The following is a 15,823-nucleotide window of genomic DNA, read 5'->3' as shown; positions in this document are numbered from 1 at the left end:
TATTCATTGCGGGGGTTTTTTGGCGCGTATCTCACAAGAACTGAGCTGGTCATCCTTCTACCTCCATCACTAAAGGAAAGCTTGTGTGAAAAGGTGGGCTTTCAGAACCTAAATTAAAAGATCATGTAAGTAAGATAATTGGATAAAAAAAGGATATTAGGATCTGAAACAGAGTGTTTACTTGCTTTGATGTGCTTTGGGAACATATGTCTGCACAGTGGGCTGTGTGACTGATTAAGTATAAAACAACCCAAGAAAAAATCACCACTATTAAGCTTAAATCAAAGATCTCTCCTCAAGACACTAATTTGATTTGGGTTTGAAGGTCCCATATCAACTCTAATTTCTACCTTTGATGTCTTTCTTCTTTGTGTGTTGTATAATGGAGGGCAACCTTACTTATTAAAAATTTGCATTTTTCTTCCATTTAAAAAGCAAATATTGATATTGTTGTTGTTATCGTGTTGCAGTTGTGCCTGCAAGTGTCAGTCAAAACTAGAACTGCATTGTGGTAGATGCAGCATAAATGCAACAAGAAACCATATGTGGTCTGAGGAACAATTTGTATACTCAGGCTTCCAACTTTGCTCCCTCCAAATGTTCTTGCCCCTCCCCCCCCAGTAAGCCTGCCCAACCTGTGAGCTTTAGAATGTTAACTTCTAGTGGAGATTAGGTGGCAAAAAAAAGAAAGAAAAAGTTTCAAGCTCTAAACCAGAATACTTTAAATATTTTGTTCAATTTGTTCTTGGCTTTAGATATTTTAAAACTTAAGATTGAAGTCAAAGACATTTGAAAATGGAGTGGTCTTTTGAAAAAAAAATGAAAGGTGCCTTTTTTTTTTTTCACTTTTGAGACACAACTCCATCCTTTTTCTTACCTGGAAGAAATGCATTAAATTGACTTTATATGCCAGAAGTTGCATTAAGTCTTGAATATGTTTTTCTAAGGAATGGAAAAAGAATTGTGCTGAGAAATTACACCCTCCTTAGATTGTGATACTGTTTCCGTGGCGTAGAAGGAAACCAGAAGGATCAACACATTGGACACCTGTCCTTGTTGCTCCTGCCATCAGTGGCAGAGTTTCGTTTAATTGCAGTGGTACAAGATTAAACTTTTTAGACAACTACCATTGCCAATGAATGCAGAGCAGAGTTTTCAATAGTGTCTACCTAAATTCTTCTCAAAGCAGTGCCCCAGTCACAAATCCATAAATAAGGGATTTTATATTCTGAGATTTGTGTCTGTCAATGCCCAAAGGAATTACTACAGTTATCTGATTGGACATCTGCAGCATTGGCCATAGGATTCCTCCCTTTAATTTTCTACACTGAGAAAATTTGCTCTTTCCTAATATTAAAACTCCAAAATTTGCAGTGCACTTAGAGCCCATCTTTCACAAAAACATCTAGTTTTGCTCTGAAGTCTTGCAGCAGCACTGAATTTACCACTTCCCTTCATAAACTCATCTAATGGGAACTTGTTCTTGGTATTGGATTTTTTTTTTCATGCTTTCCATACCTCAGAAACATATTTGAGGGGAAAGGAAAACATGGGAACTGTTTAGAACATGCCCATTTAATTTCCACAGAGAAGCTGTAGCAATTTTTTTCCAGATTCACAGTCTTCATAACAACTTATCAGTAAGTGCATTAATTACTGAATTAGCAGAGCTAGCCCTGATTTTCTATATATTCATCTTTGTAAGTATGAGGAAGAGAAAGATACTATTCACTCGCTTTTACAGCTGAGAAAATATGGGTGAAAAGAATAAAATTACTGGGTGATAGGTTGGACTGGATGATCTTGGAGGTCTCTTCCAACCTGGTTGTAAAAAACTGAAGATAGAAATAAAGGAAGAAATAAATACTTGTGTTGAGCGTCTTGGCAGGGGAGGGTTGGGAGTTAGCTGTGATGTCTCATGGGTCCCCATCCTGGTCTCTTCCTAGCGGGACGCACTAGCTGGCATCTTCAAGTTGATAGTCCTATATTCATGCATCAGTCACTTTACTGGATAATTATCAACTTGTTGCAGTGCTGGGAGAGCTGCAAAGCATGAGTGAGTCCCTATCGCCTCATTACTGGTCTACCCCACACTTCCTGGCAGTGGCTGCTGGGGGGAGAGGCTGCTTCAAGGCAGCTCTGTGCTGCTCCTCCCAGTGCATCCTCTGCTCTCTGAGCTGAAGAAATGAAAGAGGGGGGGCATCCTTGTGAATGATCAAATGCCATGTGAATTTGATAGTCGTGGCCCAGGTTTGACCTCTGAAAGGTACCTCGTTTTGAGAGACCTTGCAGGGTTTGATCCTGAGGGAACTGCAGAAGTGTCATGACCTCTCACCCTTCCTGTGGTAAGGGACTTTAAATCAGAAATAAACAGAGGTGAAGTTGAGGGGCTGATGAGAGCTGTTTAGACTGAATCATTTAGCATGAATCCTGGGGCATTTTAGGTTTCTTTAGGGATGCAGCTTCAGCATCCCATATGAGAAGTATCTGCCTTGAGAGCGGTCTGGTTTTTGGGCATCCATATGGCTCTCTTTTATCTTCTGCAGACACTGAGTGGAGTTCTGGGCAGACAGGACTTGCAAAAATGAGACCAAGAAGTTTTATTTCAAACAAAAGAAAGGATTTTTGTGTGGAGTTTAGAAGGGAATGTTTGCTTTAAAAGCTTTTTTCTTACAGCAAAACTCTACCAGGCTGTGATACCCCTCCCCACGAGCAGCTCTGTTCCTAGCTTCCATCTCTTTGTACAGCAAAACAATTGCCTGCAAATGTCCATATTCCATTAAGTGTGCAGGAAAGTATTCAGCCCTTTGTTTTCTGCTGAATTAATACATTTGGCACGTAAGTATTAATTTAGAATAGTCATTGGACGTTAGTGCTGGTTAATTGTCCTCATTTTCCTGTGGTTTATTGAACTTATGGGGACAATTTCAGAAATGGGCAACTTCCTTAACTGTTACATTTATTATTGAGTGCCCCTTGCAGAGGCTCCAGACCTTCATGGAGAGCAAGGAGTTGATGCTGCATCTCTGCCCTGCAAGATTTTGGGATTACTGGTGGGTGACCACAAAGGAAGGGCAGAATTACAAAAAGTCACCCCAAGGCCCTGTTCATAGCAGCCACCATTGGTTTGGTCAGTCCTTGAGGGGTTTGCCATCCCAGCAGCCCAGCCCACCTCCTCAGAGACAATGCTGCTCTTCTACCATGGGAGCATGAAGATCCTTTCTTAGCATTGTGTCCAGCTCTGCAGGCAACTGCAGACGTGTATATATTGCAAGAATTTGTGGTCTCCAAGAGGATCTACCCAGTGCACAGTTAAAATTTTCAGGAGCATGCATGCCCCCAGCATCACCGTGGAGCTCTGCAATCCTTACATGGGATCAGGTCAGTGTCTCCTCCTGTTAAAGAGCAGGGAAGGGAGAGCCTCTCTCTCCTGGGTGGGGAAGGAAATGAGTCCAGGCTCATGTGCTTCGTCAGAGATGCAAATTGCTCTACAAGTCCTGAGCATTAATTATAGAGCCTGGGCTTCTTGCCGGAGCCACAGGGAAAACAGGCCCCTGGCTCCCATTAAATTTAATGCATTTGGACACCCAATTCCCTTAGCCTATTTGAAAACCAGAATCATGATTTCTTCAGAAATATATATGGTCAGGTGAAATCCCTTGTCCTGCTGCAAACAGTGAGAGTTTTACATAGCACTGTCTTCAGTGGAGCTGGGAGCTCCCCAGCAGGCACTGGATGTGTATTCCATGTGCCATCTGTGGAGGGAATGGGGAGTGATGTACAGATAGTGGAGCTCTGAGCAGGATATCTACAAACACAGCAAGAAACCCAGCTATGGCACCATGGCTGGTTAACTGAACCAAGCTGGACACTGTCCCACTGCAGGGTTCAGGGCCTGGGGATGTGGAGCCCTGCTTGCCCAGGAGGTGAGTTGGGCGTGGAGGCGAGCCTTTTTCCCCAGAGCCACTTCATCTCTCATCCTTTTAAGCCACTGCCTCTAAAAAGCAGTAGCTGATTGTTCTTTTTTGCCAAAAGCAAACCTGTGAGGCTGTGGCTGCCTCTTGTTCTCTGTTTGCAGAGTGTCCATGTGATGTGTGTGAAGGGAGCCTACAGGAAAGCTGGAGAGGGACTTTTTATAAGGGCATGTGGTGAATGGTTTTAAACTAGAGCAGGACAGAGTTAGATTAGACATTAGGAAGAAGTTCTTTACTATGAGGGTGTCAAGACACTGGAATCGGCTGCCCAGAGTTGTGGATACCTTACTCTTGGATGTATTTAAAATCAGGTTGGATGAGGCTTTGAGCAACCTAATGTAGTGGGAGGTGTCCCTAGGAGTAGAGGGTGAGTGAGTCATTCCTGGTAGGCAGCTACCAGAAGCCACATTTTTGGAGGATGTTCTGTGCCATGGTGCTTTGCTAGAACTGTGAGAGTACTCTGGTAAGAGGTGATCCCTGCCTAGGAGGGCTTACAGGAGCTTAATCTGGCTGTGTGTTGAATGGCTGTCCTAGTACACAAATGGAGAGATTGGCAAGGAGAAGCTTTAAGCTGACTGCATGGAGAAGCCTGCTTTCCAAACAAGTAGGTATGCACAGGGCCAGCCTCATACTGAAACACCATCCAGGTCTCCAGCTGCAAGCGTTTTGCATGAATTCTTGATCTGTTTCCCAGCCTTACCTTTTTGGCCAGGGTGGAGTTTTCCTGTTGTTAGAGACACCAACATTTCTGCCCGATTTAGCACAGAGAAAATGAAGAGCAAACCCTTCGTATTGTTATATACATTTTAGATGTTGGCCTCACAGTTTGATCAGCAGAGGCTCCGAAGGCTCATAAACCTGGTAATACATAGTTTCAAGCCTGCATCAAAGAAGTTCACAACCCTTTAGGGACAAGCTGTGAGTACTGATGAAAGAGGGAACTTATTGTATATGTAAGAAAACTTCTTTCATGGCTTATGTATTAAGGCAAGCTCTGTGGCCCAGAGAAGATTGGGGCTGCTTTTAATTTACATCCCCCCCCTCACTTATATGAAGTCTTCATCAGAAGAAAAATTAGTCAGATGTTTTCTTAATGACATCATTTTTTTAAATCCTGTTTCATTTTTTCCAGATGAGGCGGTGGAGATTATTAGAAATGAATTGAAACTAAATCTGGAACAGAGACTTTGATTCACTTCTCCCTCCTCCCCAGCAGAAATAAATTGGTCAGCTCTGCGCTCAGCTGCCTTTATTAGCAGCCTCGACAGAAACCAGCCCCGGCAGCTTCAGCCACAGCTTTCTCAAGCTTGCTGCCGCCGTGGCTTACGTCATGGAGAGAGGCACCAGAGAGTGACTGGGAGAGGGACTTCTATTGCACCATAGTTTTGGTAACAAATGGCCCTGGCAACACAGGTGTGGAGGTTATGAGGTCTGAAACAGCCATGCCATCATGAGTTTGTCTTTCAGTGCCATGAAAGAGAGCAGGCTTGACGCTAGTGGGTGTTCCTCGAGCAAAACCTCATTGAGGACTGAGAGCACATGAGCACATGTGTGTTGGTGGCTGTGCACTTCCACAAGCCTTTTGTATCTGATAGGCTTTCACTACATTGTATTTCACACCGGTGAGCCACAGAGAGCTTTGCTGCACGGAAGTACTTTGAGCTATAAATATTTTAAAAGGCGTTTTAATTTACTACCCATCAGCAGAAAGTGTTCAAAAAGCCACAAGGTTTACTAATTTATCAGGAAGACAGAGAAACACGTGGAAGATCAAACAAACATGCTCGTAAACTGCTGAATGAGTCTGCAAAGCTTGTATTACACTTCTGTGTGGTTTTGTTGATAGGCAAGTATCGCAAGTAAATTAAAATGCACCTCCACTGTTGATAAAGCAGGGTGGGACCAAGATCCTGAGGTGCAGGTGGCATGTCTAAACTGTTCAGACCCTTGTGTTTGTGCATGGAGAGACAGATCTTATGTGCATTCACTAATGGCATATTTGGATGCTCTTGGGGAAGAACTTTTTTAATACTGTCCCTTACCTGAGCCCAGTTCCCAGATCCCTGACCTCCCAAAACCCCAAATCCCTGTAGTCTCCTGTACCCTGGGTGCAGCCTCATGGTGTGCATATCCATCTCCCTCACCTTTGCCAAAGTACCCAGCCAGGGACAAATGCCATCCCTTTTGTGACCTACATCTTCAGAGCAGCTCTACTCCTATCAGTCTATGAGTACAGAGAGAGAGAGAGAGAATGCAAAGCAGATTTTGCTCTTTGAATTTGCTTAATGAAAACACTGCTTCTTTCTAGCTCAGATTTCCTGCTTCTCAGATTAGGGTGTATATTTTTTTCCTTCTCCTTGCACTTTCTGTAGTTTGTCTAAGAGGATGGAGGCTAAAGGAGATGTGTCTGAGAGATGTCCATACACTTTATCTTCCCTTCTTACTCATTCTGCAAAAACTGCTCAAGTGCCAAAACATGCCTGTGACCATTTTTGTTACCTGATGAGCCCTCAGCATTTACAGACTTCTTTCTCAGGTAGCACTTGGCCTGAGGAAGATCTGAGGGATTTAACAGAGGTGGCTCCCAAAAAGCATGCAGTAAAACCTTGTATGAACTTTTGCCCTCTGAGCTGTACCACTGACCTGTCAAGGAGGTTTGTGCAAGCTGTGATGGACGAAGGTGGGGGAGGGCCACTCCACAGGTGCAGGCCAAGCCATGCATGCTGGGCTGAGCAAAGCAGGGTTCACCCCAAGACCATATAAGCACCCTTTGAGCTGTTTACATCCCTTTACATGCAGCCCTGCCCGGTGCTTTGCCTGCACATAGCAGCACTAAGCATCTATAGCCAGGGGCCATAGTTTGCTCAAGGAGCTTGCAAACCCTGAGTTTGTCTTTAATGTCTTCATGTAGCCAGCCTCCCTATGCAAGGAGATGGGGTGAGATCTCTAACATTGGGTATGGTCCACACAGCCCACATGTACAGGCACTGCCTGAAGCACCCAATGGCCCTTTCCCCAGCAGTCCAACTGGGGTGAGCCACCTTGCATAAATATATTTATGCAACATGGATGCAGGTTCACAGGAATCTTGCACTGGCTTCAAGCTCCATGTGTGGCAAGAAAGCAGATTTCTCCCACCATGTGCTTGAAGGTGAAGGTGAAGGCAGACATCCTTGCAGGTGAAGGCAGTGGGATGGGGGGGAAGAAGGGTGGTAAGTACCCATGCTTGCCCCAGGTGGCTGAGAGTGACAGCATGTGTCTGTTTTTCTCCCCAGGCCTCCTCCTCTAAGTGGCAGCCCTGTCATCTCTGACATCTCCCTCATCCGGCTGTCTCCACACCCCCCTGGGCCCGGCGAGTCACCCTTCAGCCCACCACACCCCTACGTGGCACCCCACATGGAGCACTACCTCCGCTCTGTCCACGGCAGCCCCACGCTCTCCGTCATCTCTGCTGCCAGGGGCCTCAGCCCTGCCGATGGTAAGATGCTGTGCTACTGGTACCGCAGCAATTTTTGTAGCTCACCAGCACTGAAATTCCCTAAAACCCAAGGATTTACAGCTGCAAAGACTCTGCAGCTGCTCTCTGAAGTTTGGGAGCTGTGTCTTTTTCTTTTTCACCCCCTGCCTTTAACTACACATTTGTTTTGCATCACTGCACTGAGAAAGCAGAGCGTGAGAATAGCTATTACCACTGGATCATATTATAAATATTTTGCTTAAAGTGCGTTCCTTTCTGCAGCACTCTCTGCTCTCTTACGGGCCTGCCTGCTCTGATGCCTCTGCTGGGACCTCTGCTTTCCCTAAAGAGGGTCACAGTCACTCCTGCTGCCTGACCTGGCTGAGACTGACGTTGCAAACATGAGGCAATACCGCTTGGGTTATCCCCTGCTGGCTTTGTATCTAGAGGAAGGTTGGCTCCTGGGTGAAGGAGAGAGGCTTTCTTTTCACTCCTGAGCTGTCCTACGGCAGCTTTCAGAGATGTTGAGACCATGCAGGGAGCTAGCACTGGTTGCACAGAGAGGTGGTGGTGCTTCCTGAGCCCCAGCATACCCTGTGTTGATGAGCTAGGGACAAAAAAGGGAAAGGGGAAAATGCACAACTCTGCTCTCACTCGGAGAGGTGCAAGTTATGCCTTACTTCATCAGAAGTATGCCATTACATGGTTGCAAGCAGCTGGCTCAGTGCCCAGGTAGCAGACAGTGTGTGGGGACACCCAACAAATCCCAGCATTCTCAGGTCCCAGGGCAAGCAGCCCTTAGCCACCACAAAGCAAAGTGCGCCACAGAGCAACAAAGGCCCACGACTTAGTGTCTGGTGTCATAAAACCATCTTCTATGGCTAAAAAAGTCATTGCTAGGGTGATGGGGAGAATGATGTCTTCTTCCCTCCCCTAAAACGTCATCCAGACTCTTAGCTGCCGGTCATGGAGAGGTCTGCTGGCTGCCATGCATGTGCTCTGCCCCGTCCTCTCCTTCCAGAGCCAGTTGCGTTGTTTGCTGTGAAACAAAGGCATTGTGTTTTGGGTTGCTGCTTTTCTTTCCCTTTTATTTCTGTTTTTTCAAGGCAGTGGTACGTAAGTTAATGGGACAAGTGGGTGGGGAGGTAGCTTTGAAAAATTGCAGCTGGGAGAAAGTTAGCGTAATTGGCTTTGGCAGCCAAAATGGTTTTACGCTGCCAGACACTAAACCTAGCTCTATGCATTAGACCTTGGCTTTAATTTCCTTGCGCTGCTATCGGGAACTGGGCTGCATTTGTCTTCCCTTCCTAATAGGCAGGGATGTTAATGCTGACAGGGTTACTGCTGCCGGCAAGCTGGGCCCTCTCCTCCCTCCCTGGGGTGCCGACTGCGCCTGAACAGGAGGATTATTAGAAGGGGGAATGAGAGATTGTTTATAAATTTGCGGAAATGGAGGAATGCAGAGGCCCCAGCTTAGTTTCTTTTGTCCGCAGAAGCACGCCCAAGCGCACGTCACGAGAGCCCTGTGCGGAGCCGTGTGGCTGGGGCTGGCGGGGGGCGCGGGGGGGAGACGGGGCCGCCAACGTCAGCACTGAGATCTAACGTTGCACTGGGAACCTTCTCCCCATGTTTTTCTCCGCACCCACGATTCCAGCAGTGGCTCATGAGCACCTGAAGGAGCGAGGTCTCTTCGGGCTGCCACCACCACCACCAGGAGCCAACCCCACGGACTACTACCACCAAATGACACTGATGGCTGGCCATCCAAACCCCTATGGGGACCTTCTGATGCAGAGCGGGGGAGCAGCCAGCACGGCCCACCTCCATGATTACCTCAGCCCTGTTGATGGTGAGTAGCAGTTTGGGCCCTCCCCAGCGCAGATGAGATTTTGAGGCAGATGAACGAGGCTGTCCTCCAGATGGAGGCTGCTATATGTGGTCACTCTACCCTCCCAAAACCTATGGGTGCTTCACTATAAATTTTGGCTTTAAAGGTTACCTCATTCCATATGTAGGTATAAAATGTTAATAATTTAAAATGTATACACTGTGGTCTCTTTTAGAGGATGGCATGGCTGCTGCATGTTTAGGAGATGGGCTGGTCCCTGGGCAGGGCACTGCTGCCATCCTGCTACTTTGGCCACGGATGGCTGCAGTGTGCCTGGGGGCACGCTCCATCTCTGGCTCCCCATCCCACCTTGTTTTGCCTGGTTGGTGTCTGGGGCAAAGGCTGGCCATTTCCATGCGTAGCTGTGCTTGACATGATGGATCTCGTCTTGGCTGGGACCTCTTGGTCCCCAAGGAGAAGATATGTTAACAGGGAGCCAGAGTGGAAAGGATACATTAGTACTTTGTGAGAGAAAAAAAAAAATTTGCAGGAATGTGATTTTAATGTTGGTATTGGGCATTATAAGCCCAGAAAGTTCTTGCTCCAGGCTAGATGATGAAATAAAGTAATCTTTGGCACTGTGGTGCTGAGTCACCCCTGTGGCCTGACTGCCTTGGTGAGATGGCTAAAGTCTATCTGGAAGCATAGCTTCTGTCCAAGTGATACTTAGAGTGGTTAGAAATTTCTTTTCTTTCCTCTCCCTTTATGCCACATCCTGTACGCATTGGGGTTGCATAGATATTACAGAGGGCAGTTTGGGGATTATTTCTGCCGGAAGAGGGAGAAGTCTCCTCTCGACTTTCAGATCCCAGCTTCTCTTTCCTGGGCTGCCTTTGGATTTGCCTGTGGACCATTATAATTTTTGGAGTGGAGATCTGCGTTGTTTCATTACCGCTTCAAAGTTTCTGTTGTTAAGCTTTTAAGATGAAAGAGTTTGTGGTCTTGCTGCTTCATAAAGTGACTGGTTTGGAATGATGAAAGCTGTTCTGGCTGTTCAATGGTGGGGGATTGTAGATACTTCTAACAAAAACACCCAAACAAATTCTCATCTGCAGCTGCTGTGGAAGTTTTATCTGAATAGTCATTTTCTACTGCCAATACCTAGATTAATCAGGAACCTGGATCCCAGTCTGAAAGGGAGAGACCTGCTCCTTGATGCCATCTGGCCTGTAGCAACCAAAACATACTCTGGGCTTTTCTGCTAAGGAAGCAACTGGTCAATAAGACCTCTCTATCTTCCTTCCAAAGGGTTAATGTCTGTGGTTATAGCAGATGGGTGCAAACCAGCCCTGCCAAGTTCTCCTCAGACTCATGAAAAAGACTCCTTCCTTCTTGACTCCTTATTAGTCCATCTCTGACCAGCAGTGCATCACTGAAGTGCCAGATAAACAGCCAGTAAAGGAAGCAAACACAACCGTTTTCATGCTAGTGGAGACTAAATTCTCAGCACACCAAGATGCTTGTCTTATGGTTTGCTGAAAATCAGTCTTTATCTGAAATCATCTGAGATACTCCCCTTGGCAGAGGAGTCTCTTGCTGCATGCTTTCTCCTGAAAACAACTCTAGAGTAAATCATGTAGCGAAGGTCCCTACTTCATGCAGCCAAGCTCATAACCATTATTCCAACCAAAGCCAGGGGTCACCAAGCCTTTGTTTTGATCTCTCATAAAGCTTTGCTGATGAGTAACTGGAAAGACTTTTCTGGGCCTTCGCATACTCTGCATGAGATGAAAACTTTCAAACATCACGAGGATTTGACATGGGGATGCTGGAAAGCTACTTTAAATAGCATGAAAAGGAGCAGCAACCCAGTGCTGGTCTTTGGTCTGTATGTTTGTGTTTATTGGCCAGTCAGAGAGAAGAGAGCATTGTGCATTATCAAGACAGAGAATAAACTGGATGGCTCTGGAATGCTGACTGAGAAACCAGGGTCTCACTCTCTTTTTAGAAAGCTATTTTTAAAAATTCAATCAGCAGGGCTTAAGTAAATAGTTGAACAGATAATTTAATAAAGCATCCTCTCATGGTGCTTTTCTGAAACAAGAGTATCAGTAGCATGTATAAAACCCTGATGAGTCACTGTCTCAGAGCATCCGTCATTCAAAGAGTTCTTTTATTCCCAACTAGCCCCAGAGCGTAAGAATTTGACAAGAATTAGTTTTCTGAAAATGCTGGTAGCTCCTGTTAGACCATACACAACACCATCACACATCTGCAATAACACTGCCACCTGCAAAAGAAGCAGCAGATAAGCATACATTAAAACTGGCCTATTCAGCACCATGTCACCTCCAAACATCTGTAAGTCCATGGAATCCCTAGCCCCTGGATATGGTAGTTCATCCACAGACACATGCCTGGTCCTTCTGGTTGTTTTAATTGCATTTTTTGGAGAATTTCTCATTGCCTTCATGTCTGACAGTGCTTTTTCATACCTTCAGATGTCTAAGGTCAGAAAAAGCAGTAAGGAAATAAGTGTTGGCTGGAACATGTTGGTTCTGACTATGTGTTATATGTCAGGTCTGCTGAGTGCTTAAATTGTGACTGAGCTGGAGTGCCCAAGAGGTATATCTGCTAAAGGCAGAGTTTCCACTGTGCAGAGAGAAGTAGTTACACCACCAAAGTAAACCAGTTTTACAAACTAGGCTGCTGGGATTTTCAGGCCAGTTCCAGTGGAAACTAAATAAGCTTTTAGTTAGCCAGTCCTGTTTTATTCTGTTGTCCAGAGTCTCTAAGTACAGGAGTAGAGTTTGAATCCAGACTTGCATCCATTTTCTGGAAAGCTTACACTTTCAAATTGAAAGTTAGTTGCTCTTCAGTGTTACAGCATTGCTGGTGGGGTACTTTTGAGACTAATTTCGCCAGATCAAAGCAATCTTTTGCATTTCTGTTCTGGAAGTGGATTATTGTGTGGTGGATTATTGCAGGTGACAGAGTGGTTGCACAAGAGCATCCCTGGGGCAGTAAAGACTGGTATGGAGCACAGACAAACCTGGAGGTGGCTACAACTTTCTGCCTGTGTTTAGTTCATCCAATTTTTTTTTTCCCTAAGCACCAGGACTCTGGTGATTAATCCCAGCCCTTCAGGAGGTGTCATTTGCCCTCAGGAAGAGGATATGCAAACTTGGTTCTTTTTCTGTTAAAGCCCTGTACATCAGTGTAGGCAGTCACTGAGAGCAGCTGCTTCAGAACTGGCCTGGCCAGCAGCAGAGAGATAGATCTGGATGTACAGGAGGGTTACTGAGATTTTCTCTTGGCAGGGAAGTGCCCAGGAGCAGAAAGCCCCACCAAGAGTGGGCAGCTCCTCATGGGACAGGCTGACAAGGCCTGGGCATTGCCAGGGCAGTGGCAACCACACTCATACCTTTAAAAGTAGTCCTCAGGGAATGCAGTGACCAGGTCATTGTGTGCTGAGCAGGCAAACAATCAATGTGCTCAACTGGCCAAGAAGTCTAATAGCATTCTGGCCTGTACCCAGAATACTGTGGCAAGAAGGACCAGTGAAGTCATTGTTCCCATGTACTGAGCACTGGTGAGGTCACTCCTTGAGTGTTGTGTTCAGTTTTGGGGTCTTCACTACAGGAAAGGCAGTGAGGTGCTGAAGCATGCCCAGAGGAGGGCAACAAAGCTGGTGAAAGGACTAGAGAACAGATCTTATGAGGAGTGGCTGAGAAAACTGGGGTTGTTCAGTTTGAAGAAAAGAAGGATGAGGAGAGATTTTCTTACTCTCTAGAACTGTCTGAAAGAAGATTGTTCAGTCCTGTTCAATATTTTTATTGATGACCTGGACGAGGGGATTGAGTCTATCGTCAGTAAGTTTGCAGATGACACCAAACTAGGAGCAGGTGTGGATATGTTGGAGGGTAGGAGAGCCCTGCAGAGTGACCTTGACAGGCTGGGTGGGTGGGCAGAGGCCAATGGGATGAGACTGAACAAAGCCAAGTGCAGGGTTCTACACTTTGGCCACAACAACCCCAAGCATTGCTACAGACTGGGGACAGAGTGGTTGGAGAGCAGCCAGGCAGAAAGAGACCTGAGGGTACTGGTAGATAGTAGCTGAACATGAGCCAGCAGTGTGCCCAGGTGGCCAAGAGAGCCATTGGCATCCTGGCCTGAATCAGGAACAGTGTGGCCAGTAGGAAAAGGGAGGTTATTCTGCCCCTGTACTCAGCACTGGTCAGGCCACACCTTGAGTACTGTGTCCAGTTCTGGGCCCCTCAATTCAGGAGAGATGTTGAGGTGCTGGAGCATGTCCAGAGAAGGGCAACAAAGCTGGTGAGGGGCCTGGAACACAAACCCTATGAGGAGAGGCTGAGGGAGCTGGGGGTGTTTAGCCGGGAGAAGAGGAGGCTCAGGGCTGACCTCATTGCTGTCTACAACTACCTGAAGGGAGGCTGTAGCCAGGTGGGGGGTGGCCTCTTCTCCCAGGCAACCAGCAATAGAACAAGGGGACACAGGCTCAAATTGTGCCAGGGGAGGTATAGGCTGGATGTTAGGAGGAAGTTCACAGAGAGTGATTTGCCATTGGAATGGTCTACCCAGGAAGGTGGTGAAGTCACCATCCCTGGAGGTGTTAAAGAAAGGCCTGGCTGAGGCACTTAGTGCCATGGTCTAGTTGTCTGGATAGGGCTGGGTGCTAGGTTGGACTGGATGATCTTGGAGGTCTCTTCCAACCTGGTTGACTCTATGATTCTGTGGCAAAGTGGGTGTTGGTCTCTTCTCTCTGGTTGTAAGTGATAGGACAAGAGGAAATAGCCACAAGTTGTACCAGGGAAGGTTTAAATTGGATATTAGAAGAAACTTCTTCACTGAAAGGGTTATCAGATACTGGAAATAGGCTCTCCAGGGAGGTGGTTGAATCATCATCCCTGGAGGTATTAAAAAAGACACAGATGTGGTGCTAAGGGACATGACATTTGGTAGAAATAGATAATGGTTAGACTTAATGATCTTAACAGTCTTTTCCAACTGAAACAATTCTGAGATTTTATAATCACAAGATCTCAAAGCTACTTCATCACTGGACACCCTGAAGAGAAAGATGAGATGGGAAGGATATGAACAGTGAGCAGAGCAGTGACAGCTCTAGGAACGAGACACAGATCTTCAGAATAACTGTCATGGCCAGGGTGGGAAGAAGATCTCATCTTTAAATCCATAACTTCTGTTTGCACAGTGTCAAAACTGTGATTGGGCTCTCCAAGCTGAGTCAAAGAATGGAGGAAAAGCATCTTGAGTTGAACTTGTGTTGAAGCAGTGTTGTATACACAGTAACTCTGGAGGGCTGAATAAGATGTGTCTGTGCAACCTTACAGCTACCAACAGCAGGGATGCCCCTGCAGTGATGTCATGTCATTTCATCCCGTTCTGGAGCTACAGGGGGCATCCTTGCCCTGTTTCTTGCTACCAGGTGCATGGCAGTCATGAATTCCTTGACTCACAGTGAGCAGTTTAACTGGGAAAAGGCTTTGCTCAGCCCAGTATAGCCAAGAAGCCAGTAGCTGGCACAGTTGCCTGGAACATGGGCAAATCATCAAGCAGGATTTTATTTCACCAAATCAAACAGTGATTCAGCTTCACTGGCCTCTTTCAGTCAGTGTTGTTGGAGCCCTTCTACTTCAACTAAATGATTTAATAGCCATCAGGGTAAGGAGCAGGACTGGCAGTGCAGCCCAGTGGTTACTGCAGTCAGCAGGCATGGGTGTGAGAGGTGAAATCAGGACTCCTTTCCAGAAGGTTTAGGTGAAGCAACTGGAGAGAGCCCAACCTCACAATGACCTAGGAAAGAAGTGTCTCCCCTGGGACTTGAGGGACCAGCAGCCCCAGGTTTGCAGGCTAGATCTCAGATGACTTCCTAAACAAAGCAGCTGTTGGCTGCTCTGGGTAGACGGCACGCCCTGTAGTCACATCTGCATCCTTAAAAACTTTGAGAGATATTCAGTTGTGCTTTGTTTTGTTTTTTTTTCCCTGTCCCAGCAGAGAATGGAAACTTGCTGAAAGCTCAGAAAAGGTTCAGAGAATGGGAAATAATTTCCCACCCATTTCTAGCCAGTAATGCTATTTTTCCTCCCCAGAAAAATATATGCAGAAGGGAGAAAAAGTCCCAGAGCATCCCATAAGCCTCTGTCTGGAATCCTGCTGGACTCTGGTTTCTAAAGAATTCAATTTACATATGCACGTTGGGTTGTCTAAACAGTTACCTTGTGGATTGGGAGTAGAAGAATGCAGCCTTGTCTTTCAGCAAGGCTTTGAGGGAAGCATTAGTATTCCTTGAACTGCAAAGTTGATTGGTCTGGAGAGGGAATAAAAAAAGGGTCCCAGGACAGCATCTGGTGCCAGAACAAATGTCCAGCATCTGCTGCAGTCTAACTAAGACATGTGTTGCTGCTGCAGAAGAGGAGAGAGGAATAAGGAACTGATTATGTGAAGAGTGTTTGTAGTTTATTGCTGCTGCTTATTGATCAAGGGATCATCCTGTGTTTTTATACTGCCTATTGATTTAAT

The 15,823-nt window shown here is 46.2% G+C and overlaps 1 protein-coding gene across 3 annotated transcripts in view; it reads left to right on the top strand.

Annotated features, from left to right (window-relative positions):
• Window positions 1–15,823, top strand: part of GLI2 (GLI family zinc finger 2) — a 468,774-nt gene that overhangs the window by 409,877 nt on the left and 43,074 nt on the right. For all 3 annotated transcript variants that reach the window (XM_064157432.1, XM_064157450.1, XM_064157440.1), the window contains 2 exons: window positions 7,250–7,452; window positions 9,086–9,280. In XM_064157432.1, coding sequence (XP_064013502.1) covers window positions 7,250–7,452; window positions 9,086–9,280 — 398 coding nt within the window. The remainder of the gene's footprint in view (window positions 1–7,249; window positions 7,453–9,085; window positions 9,281–15,823) is intronic.

Source organism: Pogoniulus pusillus, chromosome 2 (assembly GCF_015220805.1).
Source record: "Pogoniulus pusillus isolate bPogPus1 chromosome 2, bPogPus1.pri, whole genome shotgun sequence".
Classification (NCBI taxonomy): Eukaryota; Metazoa; Chordata; class Aves; order Piciformes; family Lybiidae; genus Pogoniulus; species Pogoniulus pusillus.
This window is presented reverse-complemented; position numbering and strand designations above follow the sequence as displayed.